We start from the raw sequence: 16,443 nt of genomic DNA, 5'->3' as shown, positions 1-16,443 counted from the left end.
CTTTAGTCTGTTACAAAACCAGTGTGTATTTGTGTTTCAGGAGGTTTGTGTATTTATACCTTGTACGTGACTGTTTACATTTAACTGCAAATACACTTAAGAGCATCTACTACAAAAGAACCAATCATCCACTGTTTCATTAATCAGTCTATCCATTCATCACAGAATACCAAGTTAGAAATTGTACCACTTATTTTCTGTCTGTTTTTAACATGTGAAAGCATCAACCACTCAAAAATATGTGCTTGTGGTCCTTTTAAACCATATGTTATGGGGCAATCAGAATTAATAGCCTGTGTATTTAATTCAGTCTGGACTAAAAAGACTATCCAGCAGTGTTGTAGTCGAGACCACCTCACTCGAGTCCGAGTCGAGACAGAGACCAGAGAGAGTCGAGTCCGAGACCAGAGACGTTCGAGTCCGAGTCGAGACCGAGACCAGAGACGGTCGAGTCCGAGTCGAGACCGAGACCAGTGAGGGTTGATTACCTAATTTACTTTTATTTACTTAGAGAAACCCTTTTTTTTTTTTACTGAATTTACTTAGACTTTAACCAATATGATCAGTAAAAAGGCCACATAGTAGGTGGTGTTAAAAGTAATTTTATTACAATTTGTCATGCGCAGATGCGCACTAGAAAATCACCAATCACTGGGCGTGTCAATCAATTTAAAGAAATATTTTATTAACATACATTAATAATCATGAAAAATATTTTGAATTGAACTCGAGTGGACTCGGGAATAAGTCCGAGTCTTAAAAAAAAAAAAGTTCGAGTACGAGTCAATTCCGAGTCCAAATGCACACGAGTCCATGACAAGACCAAGACCATTAAAATATGGTCTCGAGACCGAGTCCGAGTCTCGAGTACTACAACACTCCTATCCAGTGTTATTTTACATTGGATTACTTTATTCAGCTTCTGTAGTATTTCTGACATACCCAAAAAACTACCCAGAAATGTCTCTTTATTTGTGTCTTTATTCTGTTGTATTCATTTGTGCAACTTTTTTCAATTTAATTCAAAGATTGAAATCAAGCTTCAAGCAAGGTAACAAAATTACCCCATTGTAAAAACAAACATTTAGGTAAGATCAATGTAATAAAAAAATGTCTAAATATTCATATATTTATTTATCTATATCTATCTTAAACATAAAATAACCTGATCCTGTTTGATCAAGCTGTGCGACTGTTCTGACTTGTCCAATTTTCAGCATCAATTTTGGACCTTGCATCAAAATCCTTTTCATTAAAGTGTATAGTGTACCTCAAATAAAAGAGTTTTTTAGACAGGTTTGTGGCTCTTAATTTCTTTGTATTAATTAACCACTAGTAAACTTATGTCCACTGTTCTTTTTTTTTTTTTATAAATATAGGATTTGTATTACATCTATATTCATTATAGTCGAATCGAGAATCAAATCAGGAATCTAGAATCGAAATCGAAAATCGAATCGAAATCGAATCGAACTGAGAGCTTGTGAATCGAAATCAAATAGAAATTGAACATGTGAATCGATACCCAGCCCTAGTAAGAATGCAGAAAGTTTTCAGTGATGGGCAGGGGATAGAATATACAACTTGTACAGAATAAAAGTCTCTTCATTCATACCTCATAAATTCATTCATACTTCTCCCTTTATAAACTTTATTTTATTTTAATATACTGTAACATGTAATTTATTCCTGTGATGGCGTTATGCTGATTTGCTGCTCAAGAAACACTTTTTATTATGTTGATGTTAATGTTGAAAACGGTGCATTTAAAAAAACCATGATGATACTATTTTTTTTTTTTTTTTTTTTTTTAGGATTTTTTTAAAGGGATACTCCACTTTTTTTTTTTTTTTGGAAATAGGCTCATTTTACAACTCCCCCAGAGTTAAACAGTTGGGTTTTATCGTTTTCGAATCCATTCAGCCGATTTTCTGATTTTTTTTTTTTTTGAAGAATATCAGTAACCAGACAATTTCTGTTCTCATTGACTTCCATAGTACATTTTTTTCCTACTATGGAAGTAAATGGGACCAGAAACTGTCTGGTTACTGATATTCTTCTAAATATCAGAAAATCGGCTGAATGGATTCGAAAAAGGTAAAACTCAACTGTTTAACTCTGGGGGAGTTGTAAAATGAGCCTATTTCCCCCAAAAAAGTTTTTAAATATAAATATTTTGCAACATTATACATGTCTTTACTGTCACTGTTGATCAATTTAATGAATCCTTGCTGTATAATAAGTATTACCTTAAAATCTTACCCCAAACTGGAACTTTTGAACTGATTTATTTGGTGGGCTGTACTGTATGTCTTCTGGCTAGGACTCTAATCTGATGAATAGCATCAGGAATGATTAAAATAAACCGTGACCAGTTCTACACATTTGTGTTTAAGCACATGATCACGGCTTTAATCTCAGTTTTGATGTTGTGTTGCTTGTGTCTTTAGCTCAGATTGAGGTGATCCCATGTAAGATCTGTGGAGACAAGTCTTCAGGGGTTCATTATGGAGTCATCACATGTGAGGGCTGCAAGGTAAGAAAAAGAAAATTACTAATGTCAAATATTTCTAGCACATTCTGCCTAATTGTTCCACACCACCTCACCCACCTCTCTCTCTCTCTCTGCCTCTACAGGGCTTCTTCCGCAGAAGTCAGTCCTCCAGCGTGCAGTACTCGTGCTCCAGGCAGAGCAACTGCCCCATCGACCGCGCCAGCCGTAACCGCTGCCAGAGCTGCCGCCTCAAAAAATGTGTCGCTCAGGGGATGAGCCGCGATGGTCAGAAAGGATGAATTCAGTTTTGAGACTCATTTCATGCATGAATGCACTAATTAATTGTAGTGATGTTTTCTGCTCTCCCTCAGCTGTGAAGTTTGGCCGCATGTCCAAGCGTCAGAGAGACTCGCTGTTTGCAGAAGTCGAGAGACATCGACAACAGCAGCGTCTTCAGGCCAACTCAGTCACAGAGCCTCAGTCTCTCCCATCCTACCGATCCGGCAAAGAGCCCAGAGAACAGACATCACATCTCATCCCACCTCTACCTCAAGCCTACCCTTATTCTGTTGAGCCTGAACTGCCAGGTTGCCCACCAGAGGTACATCCATACCTGGAGTGCCGCATAGGCGAGGCCCAGGCTCAGAGTCTGGCCTACAGGGTTTCCCACAGGAGAGGTGAGAGCAACAGCTTGTCAGCAGGTAGAGGTGAGAAATTCTCACAAATAATTGTATTTAACACTGATGGAATTACTTTTTCAGTCACACTCTATATTGTGTACTAAATTCCTTATACTTATATGGTATGGGGAGCCCTTTAAGGTATATTATGCTCAGTAGCGGTTTCGGGCACAGACGAACCGGGCAACCGCAATGCCGGGGCGGCGTTTTTTCATGACACATGGGGGGTTGCACGAGCAGTAAAAAAAAAAAATCCTCTGCGCCGTGAAGCAGTTTTCTATTATCACCTAGGTCTCCAACACGTCGCTCGCGAGCTACCAGCTCTTGGCTTGATTGAATGTAGCTCACCAAGGGACCGTTTAGGTACCGCGACTTTTGTGCGCTCAAGTTCGTTCAAATGTAGGCGCATTTTTTTTTCCAGGCGCAGTAAAAAAGTCTGAAAAGGTCTCTACTTTCTAGAATGCTGCAAACGCACCACAGTTCTAGATGTGACAAGAACCAACTAGCTTCACCCTTTCCATAACAACATTGAAAGCTCAGTCAACATGAAGGATGGGGGTGTACTCAAACACTACGGGAGTTTTTCTCTTCTCCGTAAATAAATCTTGCAGCAGAGCTACTGTACAGCAAGCGTTTTCGGTGGTGGAAATCCATTAGCTACTAAAACTTCTTTGTCGTTGTGTAGAGTGCAGTGCATGGTTGCATAGCAACAGACGCCGCGGGAAAATCGGACCAAATTTTACTAAAAGATCAGCTATGTGCATGTCAGTAATTTATCTTTTTTGACTCATTCTTTTTATAAAAAAAAAAATACAATTAAATGCTGAAATATGTGAGGTTTATCTTTTTATAAAACATTTTTTTGTCAACTTTATTTGAACTTCGTTAGTAGATGGTGCAGCAAGACACTCTTTTGAAATCTGGCCATCATTTTTAATGTTATTATTTTCATGTTTATGTGAACAAAAAGTGCACATTGATGCTAATTTTATATGTTAATTGCTAGTTTTTAACATAAAACTTGTTGAAATAATTTTGATGAATTGATGAATATTTAAACTATCTTATGTCTCCTGTCGAACTTCTTGCCGGAGTTTCGTAGTGGACTAGCCTTCCACCTAACTTCATAAAATAGAGTGGCCTTAACTACTATTTACTTAACCAATTGATACAATATACTTAAATATGAACGATACGATGTCGTTGCATCGTAATTACATTTAAAGTACTTGCATTTAATAACATTTGATAATTTTACCCTAACTGTAACCCAAACCTTTACTCCAAAATCTAACTCTAAAGGCCAATTCACACTACACTGACAGACGCCAAACAACGTCAACAACAATCAGCAGATAACAGTGTGTCACTTCACGGACATTCCCTGAGCTGACAAACGGCAACAAGACACCAACAGGGGTAACACAATGATCCGACAAAACCAGGCGAAGTATCTGTTCCCATTGGTTGGAGTTTTTTGGTTCAGTGTGAATTGGTCTAATCCACTATTCCTAACCCTAAAGCCTGCGACGGTCCGCTCACTGTCGTCAGGAGGGTCAGCAGAAGTTTCTCTTCTTAAAAAACGGCCACCCCGCCAAAGTGCTGTACACGTAGAAAATAGAGCTAATAGAAATTAAATTAGTAACTCAAGTAATACTAAATTAAACACAGTTTAAAACAGAACAATTATAGAGTGCTGAAGTTACGACGTCACTCTGTAGGCCGAAACGCGGAAGTGAGTTAGCATTTTAGCACTACGGTTCCCTGAAAATCGCCTGAAATAAGGTCTGTGGTGAACAGAGCCTCTAAATATTTTCACGTTTTGATCTTTGACATAAAACACACATTTATAACCTGCTTATGGTTTTTTAAACTTTATTGTGTCTGTGTTTTTTAAAATCTTTATATAAGCTTCAAAATGTATACATTTTGGAGTAACTTGTAAAGATTATCTTGATAGACAAAACGTGTAAGGGTCACAACTCTTTGTTGAACACAGATCTTATTTTTTGCGATTTTCCAAGAGTCTATGGGGAAACTGCATTGCTTTTCGACCGAGGGAACCCATGCGACGCTAGCTTCCGATTTGTCCTACAAAGTGATGTCATCACTTCGGCACTCTATTAAGCTAAAAGCTAAAAGCAACAGCTTGTCATCAGGAGGGTCCACAGACATCCACTCACACTGTCTGCAGCCCAATTTTTGTGTTCGCACAGATGGTGTGTGTACAACACATGTGCGAGTAACTTGACCGCTTGTAAACAAAGTACACTAGATGTACGCCAAACGCATCTTTCCACACTCACGGCCAAAGGAGTGTATTTTGAAATGCAACGGATCATGGAAAGTAGACCCGGGCCTTAACCCTACACTTAGCGGCCATTCACACAAAACATGTTTTCCATTCCACTGCGCTACTTTTCCATAGTTTGTAAAGATGTGCTAGCCGGACATGTTTGACCGTTGCGCTCGCACCATTATTTCTAAACGCAACCATACCTCAAACTCACTAGCAATAATTGTGTGAATTTCCCAAGGTAAAATTTAGATACACAGTACATAGTCTTTTAGGTACATAGCAGTTAAGGCTACCCTAATTTCAATTGTGACCTCCTTTTCATCTAGAAATCCCATAAGATATTGTGTTTTATCATTTTCTCTTTTCTATCTTTCAGGATTTGACTCTACAAGGTCTACACCCGAGACTATTCTGAACATGAGCGGCGGTGAAATGGGGTTTCGTCCTTTTGACCCTGAGAGCTCGTTCTTTTCCTATCCGACCTCTCTGCACATAGGTGAGAACCGCAAGCAGTTTAGCACATTTTTAAAATGTCATGTGTGCTATGTGGTGGAATGAAGTGGTTTAATAGGGTTAGGAGTTGAACTATGTTGTGTCGGAATGTCGTGCTTTCAGATTAACGTGTCTCTTTTTGTGTGATTTTTGACAGAGGAGCTCTCTGCAAGTATCGTACGTTCTCACAGAGAGACGACTCAGTATCGACCGGAGGAACTGCAGGCTCTCAGATGGAAGGTTTTCAGCAGGGAGGAGATCCATGCGTACCAGAGCAAAGTACATATCCTCTACTCTTCTATAACTAGCAAAACTGTAAATCCCAAAGTATACATCTGTTTTATTTACATGTACGCTAAATGCTAATTCGCGCCAACAGACACTTTATCGGGTTTTGTCAAATCAGTGGGTTACTCCGGTCGGTGTCTTTTGCTGCTGGTCAGCTCTTTTTTCGCCCAATAAACACGCCGAATCTGTATGTTTTGGCTTGGGGAATGGTCTGAGAAGTGAAGTACTGTATGTGTGGATTGGACTAAATCCTCCATCTGTGCTATTTCTCTCTAGTCATGAGTCAATAAAAATATCTTTGTACTCATTTAAAATTGAGTTGTATCTCTCAACCACGTCTAAACGTCAGTTTCTTTTTCAGATGTGGAACAACGGGCTGCGTACATGTGACAACTGACGTACACATAAAACTGAATTATACTTTGGGCTTAATTGTGATTACCATGTGAAACACTGTAGCATTAGTCACACATTCCTCTTTCTGATCTAATTAGACATTCCTCTTTCAAGATAGAAGAAAAAATGAACAATTGTGAAAAATTATCTCACAATTAAGAGAAATAAAATGGCTGTTGTAAAATATAAAGTTACAATGAAGATAAATAACTTCACAATAGGTGGTTTGCAGTCACGTGATTGTGTTGACGCGCGGAATGCAGATGGAGGGCAAGGAGTGAAGAGCGCAATGGACGAGATGGAGGACAATCCGTACTGTACTACTTTAGACGCTATTTCAAGAGAAATATATAAACAGAAAATCGAAACATATGTTGGACGTGATCCTTACGTTATGAAGAGGACCGATTTTCAACTGAATTGAGCGATTTGCCTGCCATCGAGGCTGTAGATATCAGCAACTAACTCGTCTTACAGACATACTTTGATTTTACAAAGTTCGGAAACTGGTACGTTACACAAACAGCCACATAAGTGTATTTAAACACCTGAATAATGTAATTATAAGCCACATAAATAATGTATTAACTCACATTTGACGAAGTGATCACTGCGCACACACACACACACACAGGCATTTTCTCATTCGGCTCCTCCCGACCGCAGACGTAGGTTTGCAAGGCATTTTTCCCCGTGTTTTCCACCCTTATGAACAACAACTTTTGTCACACGATAAAAACTCCTCGTGGTTTGATCGATTTGAGCAACCATAAACGACGCAAAACATAGGCATTTTGAGTGTGTTATAGTGCTTTCTAAATATAGAAAATAACTTCCTGCCCTCCTTCTGCTTTTCTCCGTCACGTGAAAACAAGCTATTGTGAAAAATAGTTGCACATCTTTTTTAACATTAAGGCCCTGACATACTTCCAGCTAAATCGAAGAATTAATGAGTGTGATGCCATTTCAAACAAAATCTGGTCAAACGAAGTGTTTTGAGTTTGTTTCGAAACTTCAAGCCCACTGTTAAACATGTATTGGCATTGCCATTGGTCTATGACGATTATGCAATATGTGGGTATGCTCTGGGGCTTTGAAATGTTTTTCATTTAATTTCTTCGCTCAGTCTGTCCAGATCAGACAAGAGTAAAAACATGAATACACTGGAGTGCCGAATTGCAAACATATCCACATGGAATTCCTGGAAATTTCTGCCATTTTGTTGTGTGCTTTTTGTTTTATTAAGAAAATGCATGTACCAAATACTAATACCAACAGCATTGACATGGGGATGTTTGCAAACAGTGTAACATTTAGACATTTAGGTAAAGAATGAAGAAATCTGCAGTGAGAATATCACGCCTTAAGACTTCATTCAAAAACATCAGCCAAACTTTTGACTCCCTCCCTCCCTTCTCTCTCTCTCTCTCTCTCTCTCTCTCTCTCTCTCTCTGTAGTCGGTGGATGAGATGTGGCAGCACTGTGCGGTGAGGTTAACCGATGCCGTTCAGTATGTGGTGGAATTTGCTAAACGTATCCCAGGATTCCGTCAGCTTTGTCAGAATGATCAGATTGCTCTCCTCAAGAGTGGTGAGATATATCTTACTTTAAAACATAATAGTTAATTGATTGAGACTGGGAAGGTTCACAGCAGCTCAATTCTCATCTCTCTCTGTTCTGGCTGGTCACATTTCTGTCTTTGTCTCTTCCTCTTCCATTCTCATTTCTCTTTTCTTCTGTACGTGCCTTTCTCTCTTTCTTATTAGGATCAATGGAAGTGGTTCTGGTTCGGATGAGTCGGATGTTTAACACAGAAAACAACACAGTATTTTTTGACGGCAAATTTGCAGGAACAGAACTTTTCAAATCTCTCGGTGAGTTAAAACAAAAGAATGTTTTGGTCTAAAGCGATCACCCATGTTTTTATCACAGCATGATCACAACCTGTATTTAATCATATCCCTAAAATAAGTCAATTTAAGGATAAATTAAAAAAAAAAAAGACTACAGGAATATCATTAAGTTTGAATTGAATGTAATGTTTTTGCACATTTTATTGCATTTTAATTGCAATTAAATGGAAAATGTTGTTTATATATAGACAAATTTATATTTACAATTTTTAATGATGGAGTTGCAATTTAGTACATTTAAAATGTAATTGTCATGTAATTGTCAATTACAGCAGAACTAGTGTGTTCCACTGATCATAGAGACCTAAACTGAGGGCTTAGGTTACGTTTACACTACAATAATGTACTTAAAACGAAACGTTTATCCTTTGCGTTTTTCGCGTGCAGATGACAATGTTGTCAAACCGATCCCAGTTCACATGGATCCGCGAAAACGACATTGTATTATGCCAGTAGTTGGCAATGTCACTAGGTGCCAATAGACTGAACACATAATAATCATGTACATAATGTCACCGTTTACACAAATTAGTTAGCATTTTTGTAGTTTACACGCGTCGTGGCTGGCTCAGAGTCGCGACAAATGAGAGAGGCAACAACAAAAACCTATACAACATAAATAAAGAATAAGCTACGTAACTTCCACAAGCACGACATATTAAAGATACGTTCCCACATACGTACAGGTCTGCAAACATAAATTCCCAAACTAAACTAATACATTTTTGATTTAGATTTGATTTACTTTAATGACCACACAGCCAGGCTGGTGGAATTTGTTTTCAGTACAGCTCATTTCTTGGGTGCAGGTTCCAAAAAATACATTAACAATGAACATTAAACATATAGAATACAATACCATACATATACATACAGACAAAACACAAAACACAGGCAAAAAGGGTAACGGGTCACGCTTAATCCAGTCCTCAGCGTTCAGAGTTCAGAATGTTGATTGCTTTCGGAAAGAAGCTGTTTTTAAAACGAGTTGTCTTAGCAGCGATCGTCCTATAACGCCTCCCAGAGGGCAGTAACTGGAAGAGGTTGTGTGCAGGGTGAGAGGTATCAGCAGTTATCTTGTGAGCTCTACGTAATGTCCGTTTGTGGTAGAGTGCTTCGATGGATTTCAGTGATGAACCGATGACTTTAGATGCTCTGTTGATGACACGCTGTAGTTTCTTCCGAGAAAGTGAATCAAGACTGCCAAACCAGACTGTGATGGATGTGGTGATGATGCTTTCGACGATGGCCATGTAGAAGCGAAGCAGAAGATGAGACCTTACTCTGAACTTCTTGAGCTGTCGGAGATGAAAAAGTCTTTGCTGGGCTTTATTGTAGATATGATCTGTGTTGATTTTCCATTTAAGGTTATTGCTAATGTGGATTCCAAGAAGTTTGAATTGATCAGTGATGGAAATGGGTTCACCTTCAATGAGCACAGGAGTTTTGGGGGATGGTTGACGTCTCAGATCGACGATGAGTTCTTCTGTTTTTGATGTGTTGAGTAGAAGATCATGGTCTGTACACCAGGTCACTGCTTGATTGATCTGTGCACGATATACAGTTTCTTGGTTGTTGGTAATGAGTCCTATAATGGTTGTATCATCCGCATATTTGTATAGGCTGACAGAACCGTGGTGTGATGTGAGCTGATTTGTGTAGAGTGAAAAAAGCCAGGGTGAGAGAACACAGCCTTGCGGTGCACCTGTACTGAGGAACAGAGGGGAGGATGTATTGTTATTCATCCTTACCCTCTGTTTCCTGTTCCAGAGAAAACTGTGAATCCAGTGGCAAATGCATGGATTGATGTTCATGTCCAGTAGTATATTGACCAGTTTGACGGGGTTTATTGTATTGAATGCAGAACTGAAATCCATGAACAGGATGAGGGCATATGTATTTGCGGACTCAAGGTGATTCAGTATTTGGTGTATTGCTAAGTTGACGGTGTCCTCAACTGACCTGTTGGCTCTATAAGCAAATTGTAATGGGTCCATGAGTGGGGTGGTGACAGTTTTTAGGTGATTGAGTAAGATGCGCTCGAATGATTTCATGACTGCTGATGTCAGGGCAATAGGCCTGTAATCATTGAGGCAGGAGATGGTCTTGGCTTTGGGAACCGGGATGATGATAGATTCTTTGAAGCACTCGGGTACTGAGTTTTGACTGAGGGAGGTATTGAAGCAAATGACTGCTGAAGCAAATGACTGCTGATAAACAAAGGAGCAAAACCCAAAATATGAAGCAAATGACTGCTGATAAACAAAGGAGCAAAACCCAAAATAACAGAAGTTTTCAGGCCCCCAAAACACTTTTGTCGTGTAAAAGAACAACCAAAACGCTTTATAAGTTGAAAACACTGTTGTGTAAACTGAACCTTAAAGGGTAACTAAACACCAAAACAACTTTTTTTAGTTAATGATCTGTAAGAATGGAGCTTCATAAATGCTGTTCATTGATTCGAGTACATTTTTTGACAATTGAGTATAAAGTGTTTTGATTTTCAAATATATGGTGTAAAAACGTCTGAGTGCTGCCCTCTTCAGGTTAAACGGAAAGCTCCTGCAGTAGGGGTACTTGCTGACGTAGCGAACTCTCAGACGCACTCTGTCACACCCTTGGTGCGAGCTCACCACGCCCTTGGCAGCCCCTGGTATAAAAGCATCTGGTTCCGTCAAAACTACTGTAGCGAGTCAGGAGTTGGATTTATGAATATTGAAAACGATCAGGATACTATAGCATATAATAGCATCTAGTTAGCATAGCATTTATATAGTTATTTAGATTATTTTTGAAAACGACCAGGATAGAGTATTGTTGCATCTATTTAGCATAGCATTATATAGATAATTTAAATTATTTTGTGTAGCTAGTAGCATAGTACAGTTAGGATAGCTTCAAGTTAGCATAGATTTATCAGTGTTTAGTACAGTGATCAGGATAGTAACGGAGGTGGACATGGGCTTCTCCACACGCAGTGCCAAACACTGCTCCTCCTGCATGGACTCCTCCACCGCAGCGGCGTCTTGATGTGAGTGATCATGGATATTTTAATCACAATTTATGGTTAGGATAAAGTTAATCCTCTAGGGTCGACAAACGAGCCGGTGCATTTTGCTGGATTTTTTCATATAGCGGCATAATATCAATAGCGTGCGCTATTGAGATCAACTCGACGACATAACTCATCAGATGCCGGTCGCGATGCGGGAGTTAAGACCGCAGTTTGAGCCAGCAGCTCGAATGGATTTGGCCCTGTGTATACATACAATTCACCCTCATCCACTTCAGGTGAAGGTGAAGGTGAGGGAGAAAAGTCCTCGACTTCAAATGGCCGCTCTGTTGCAAAGGCAGCTATTGAGTCACTCCAGACTAGTCTCGCTCTATTTTAGAGTCTGACAGCAGCTGTCACTCACGGCGGGTCTCAGGTGCACGCCCCCTAGCCCCGCTGGGGTCTGCCCATTTTTTCAGCATTTTTCAAATATTGCTAGTGGGTGGAGTCAGGCTCTGACCAGGGGTTTAGTTACCCTTTAAATACACAGGAGAAAACAAACTGAACAAGAAGCAGGTGCGTGAGGAAATCAGTAACCATAGCAACAACCTGACATGGCCGCTCCAGTAGTAACGAATATATTTATCTTGAATAAATCTGTCATGGAAACTATGTATTTAAACATTAATTAAACAATTTAATAATCAATTAAAAAGGAATTTATACTTGTATTACGTTGGACCAGCAGTTTGGAAAATGGATGGATGATTCATTTAGCTGCTGGCGCCATCTTCTGGCGAGATTCAGCATGCGACTCTCACAGTGCATTATTATGGGTATTCTCTAGCTGTTGAGTGTTCATTGGCTGTAAACTCATTATCACGGTGCGTTATGGGATTGAATGAGAGCACTCAACATCCACTATGGTTTTGGACACACAGTCTGCTCAAATAGTGGCCTATTTAGGGGACACACCCTTGGAAACGAAAAAATGAGGAACAAAGGAAGCAGGAACAAAACAATGAAACGCTCCATAAAACAGAACATGATCTTCACAGTAATATCAAATAAAGGTGAAATTGTAATTCATGTAATTAGTAATTTAGATTCTTTAGTATGTAAATCACTTGAAATAAGTGTCCTTCATTAAAGCACGACAAAATATAATTAAAAGTAAAGTGTGCCATGAAAGTGTGCTCTAAGTACACTTGTTTGGTCTTTCATATTATATTATATGCACATATGGATTTTTGAAAATGAAGAGTTCAGATGCAAAAGCCTCTAAGTGCCATTTGAAATTTTCTTCTAGGATGATCATTTTTGTCAAGCTTGTAGATTTAAGTTCAGTGATTTCACTTAAATGGCAATGATGATTACCTATTAATTGTTATTGAAGTGAAATTGCTGAACTTAAAAGTTTGATAAAAATCATCATTCAAGAAGAAAATTTCAAATGGCATTTAGAGGCTTTTGCATCTGAACTCTTCATATATACTTTTAAGATTTTAAGACATTCAATACAATTGAGTGCATTTCTCTTACAAAAAGGATATTGTTCAGTTTCTTAATCGATCATCAATCATTTTACACCTTTGCTTTTGTGTCCGTTTGTTCTTCAGTGTGTAGCGATCTAATAGCTGCTGTATTTGACTTTGCTCACAATCTGTGTGCGCTGAGACTGACTGAACAGCAGATGGCGCTCTTCACTGCACTGGTCCTCATCAATGCAGGTGAGCACATTAAAACTGCACATATTCGGACTTTAAAGTAGGATTGCCTTCATTTATTGTTCTTTCTCTACATTTTTGAGTAGATCGACCATGTCTGGAAGACCGAGAGAGAGTGCAGAAAGTAAGGAGAGATGTGGAGCTTGCCCTTAATCACATCATGCACAGAGACAATCAGGAGAGTCTGCTGGATAAGGTAAAAGAGATGGATTTCATGGCAGAAAGTGAGGAATTGTATTAGCTGGATTGGATTGTAACTGCTAATCTTGTGTTTTTGTATGATTCCAGCTGTATCAAAGAGTGCCGATGTTGAAGTCTCTGTGTACGCTGCATATTGAGAAACTGCGATGGTTTCGGCAGCTTTACCCTCTCACGGTGCATTCCCTCTTCCCTCCGCTATACAAAGAGCTGTTCGGCTCTGACGCGGATACACAGTCCCTGACTAGTCACTAAACGCACACAGACACACAAACAAAGTTACTTATAAAGGTGTATGCAATCAAGATCGAAATATATTTGCCAGCTAAAGAAATTAAATATATTTTTGTAACAGGAGATCATTTTAATTTTAACTGAAGTATGTAGTATTTTGTGCAAATTCTCTTCTGTAGGCCGAAGCAAAATATTACTACGAAGTTTGATGTTTTTGAAGTTTTTCATGACCTCCATGGTCTTGATCCTAGCTGGTATAAAGGAGCATTAGCTCTGATCATTAGAATGTAATTTTTTTTAGAGAGATTTTGATACTAGCAAATGCCAGATTACAAATGTTGAGCATCATTGTTCTTTGTCAAAATACTTTCCCTGAGCTGTTGGCATCAGACGTTCATTTCGAAGCTATGGATGATTTATAACATTAGAATCCCATTATGTCCTCTCTTTTGATTTCTCGGGCAGTACAGAGACATGCCACTTAAAAAATAGCCTATTACATTACTGCATTAATTTAAAAATGGTCATCTATTATGTGATAGCTTTTTTTGCACTTCCTGTTAAAGCTTGTTTTAGTGCTTGTAATTCTCATCTTTCATCCATTTCATATGGATTTGAGAAGAACTTGTTGATTTTGTTCTTGAACTCATCATTCCCTTCAAATAGACCATGTGTTATTCAGTCAGCTGAATCATTATTATACCGTACTTGTAGATTTGACAGTATTTATGCTCAAGGGTCTAAAAATGTATAGAGTGCTTCTTTGAAATAAATCAAATATAATGCGCTTATTCATTATGCTTGTGTAGAAAATGCATCGATCACATTTCTAATGTTTCAATTGCACAGTTTCTGTTCTTGTATTTTTATGTCAGCTTTAACTTATCACTCACACAGTTAATGAAACCTGCATTGATTTGGGGTTTTGTTTTGTTTAAAGCGTAAATCCTTGCTTGCTTGATTGTGTTGTGCTGCTTTGCGGAGAAGGCCTCAAATAAATCTCTGAAAAAGTGTAAAGGGTGGGAGTGTATTCAGGAAAAATATACACTGGTTTTCCATTCCTGACTTTGAATTTCATGATTGTGGGCAAAGTTCCTCTGAAATCTTCTCATTTACTCATCTGACCGGCACAGATGTCATACAACCCTTTGCTGTAGTTGTTTTTTGCTTTTGTTTATAGAGCCCATGAAAATGTTGTTTGTTAGAATTACTCCAGCCCGACGATACAAATGTTGCAACAATTCTCATAAAAATAAAAGTTCATCTGGTTTTTTTCATCTGGGTTTACATGCTGGATCATCTGAATCACAGCAGACCAGAAAGGCTTTGTCATACACAAAAACACACTGGAGTGAAACTATTTCCACTTACAATGACCTCAGGGGAACTGTGAAAAGTTCTGGGAAAGATATGTTCATTGTTTATTGGCACAAATCGGATTCCGTATTAATGGTTTATCTAAGAAAACCTGAGATTAAAGCAAATAGCAGATTGCAAAGCATATTTTCCTAGCAGAGTGTGTTCAGGAGGGGGAAAGGCATCCTTGAAATGATGGCATCAGGCATTAACTTAAAGGAGTAGTTCACTTTTAAAAAAAACTTTTGCTGATTATTTACTCACCACCATGTCATCCAAGATATCACGTCTTGCTTTCTTCAGTCGAAAAGAAATGAAGGTTTTTGATGAAAACATTCCAGGATTTTCTCTATATAATGGACTTCAGTGGGAACCAAAAGGTTCAAGGTCCAAATGAGAGTTTAATTGAAGCTTCAAAGGGCTTTAAACGATTCCAGACGATGAATAAGGGTCTTATCTAATGAAACGATCGGCCATTTCAAAAATAAATAAAAAAGTTTAAGTTTTATAAGCTCAAATGCTCGCCTTGTTCTTTTCTGTGGTGTGCGTCCGTGACTCTCCTGTTCAAACTCGTTCATCAAAATGAACGAATCTTTTTCAAGTGATTTCTTTCATTTCATTCGTTGAATCAACCAAATGAATCGAAAAAAGATTAGCTCATTTTGATGAACGAGTTTGAACAAGAGAGTCACAGAAAAGAACAAGGCGAGCATTTGAGCTTATAAAACTTAAACTTTTTTATTTATTTTTGAAATGGCCGATCGTTTCATTAGATAAGACCCTTATTCATCGTCTGGTGTCATTTAAAGCCCTTTGAAGCTGCAATGAAACTCTCATTTGGACCTTGAACCGTTTGGTTCCCAATGAAATCCATTATATGGAGAAAAATCCTGGAATGTTTTCATCAAAAACCTTAATTTCTTTTCGACTGAAGAAAGAAAGACATGGACATATCAGATGACATGGGGGTGAGTAAATTATCAGCAAAAGTTTTTTTTAAAAGTGAACTACTTCTTTAATTTTAGACAATTTTTCAACTTCCTTTAAAACATTAGCATCCTTCTGTTTTCCTTGTATTTAGTAAAATCTCCCTAATAATGTTCCTCTCAAGTTTTCTTCCTCTTTCTAACAGTGACTCAGCTGGGGGAGTCAAACTCCGGGATGCAGAATATATATATATATATATATATATATATATAATTCTTGTCTAAAAGCTAAACAGTAACTTGTAATATATAGTGTGTCAACCCGTGTTAAGTGTGTTTATACTTTATTTTTCCTACAATGACATTAAAGCTTGTCTAGGCACATGTAATCCTACTTGGCCGTTAACGTCAACATGGATTTGACTAGAATGCGTTGCTCCCTGACAGT

At 38.4% G+C, this 16,443-nt stretch overlaps 1 protein-coding gene across 2 annotated transcripts in view; it reads left to right on the top strand.

Annotated features, from left to right (window-relative positions):
- Positions 1-14,990, top strand: part of rorc (RAR-related orphan receptor C) — a 50,234-nt gene extending 35,244 nt beyond the window's left edge. Inside the window, exons 3-12 of one of the 2 annotated variants that reach the window (XM_039694406.2) lie at positions 2,451-2,536; positions 2,638-2,779; positions 2,866-3,171; positions 5,850-5,969; positions 6,123-6,244; positions 8,107-8,239; positions 8,416-8,523; positions 13,174-13,284; positions 13,368-13,477; positions 13,570-14,990. In XM_039694406.2, the coding sequence (XP_039550340.1) occupies positions 2,451-2,536; positions 2,638-2,779; positions 2,866-3,171; positions 5,850-5,969; positions 6,123-6,244; positions 8,107-8,239; positions 8,416-8,523; positions 13,174-13,284; positions 13,368-13,477; positions 13,570-13,734 (1,403 nt within the window). In that variant the 3' untranslated portion in view covers positions 13,735-14,990. Of the gene's footprint in view, positions 1-2,450; positions 2,537-2,637; positions 2,780-2,865; positions 3,202-5,849; positions 5,970-6,122; positions 6,245-8,106; positions 8,240-8,415; positions 8,524-13,173; positions 13,285-13,367; positions 13,478-13,569 lie in introns of both variants that reach the window. The other variant, XM_039694405.2, reaches the window with a different exon arrangement.
- Positions 14,991-16,443: the final 1,453 nt, after the last annotated feature.

This window comes from Pimephales promelas, chromosome 12 (genome assembly GCF_988280905.1).
Source record: "Pimephales promelas chromosome 12, fPimPro1.hap1.1, whole genome shotgun sequence".
Lineage (NCBI taxonomy): Eukaryota > Metazoa > Chordata > Actinopteri > Cypriniformes > Leuciscidae > Pimephales > Pimephales promelas.
Note: the sequence above shows the minus strand (reverse complement) of the source record. Positions and strands in the feature narration are given on the sequence as shown.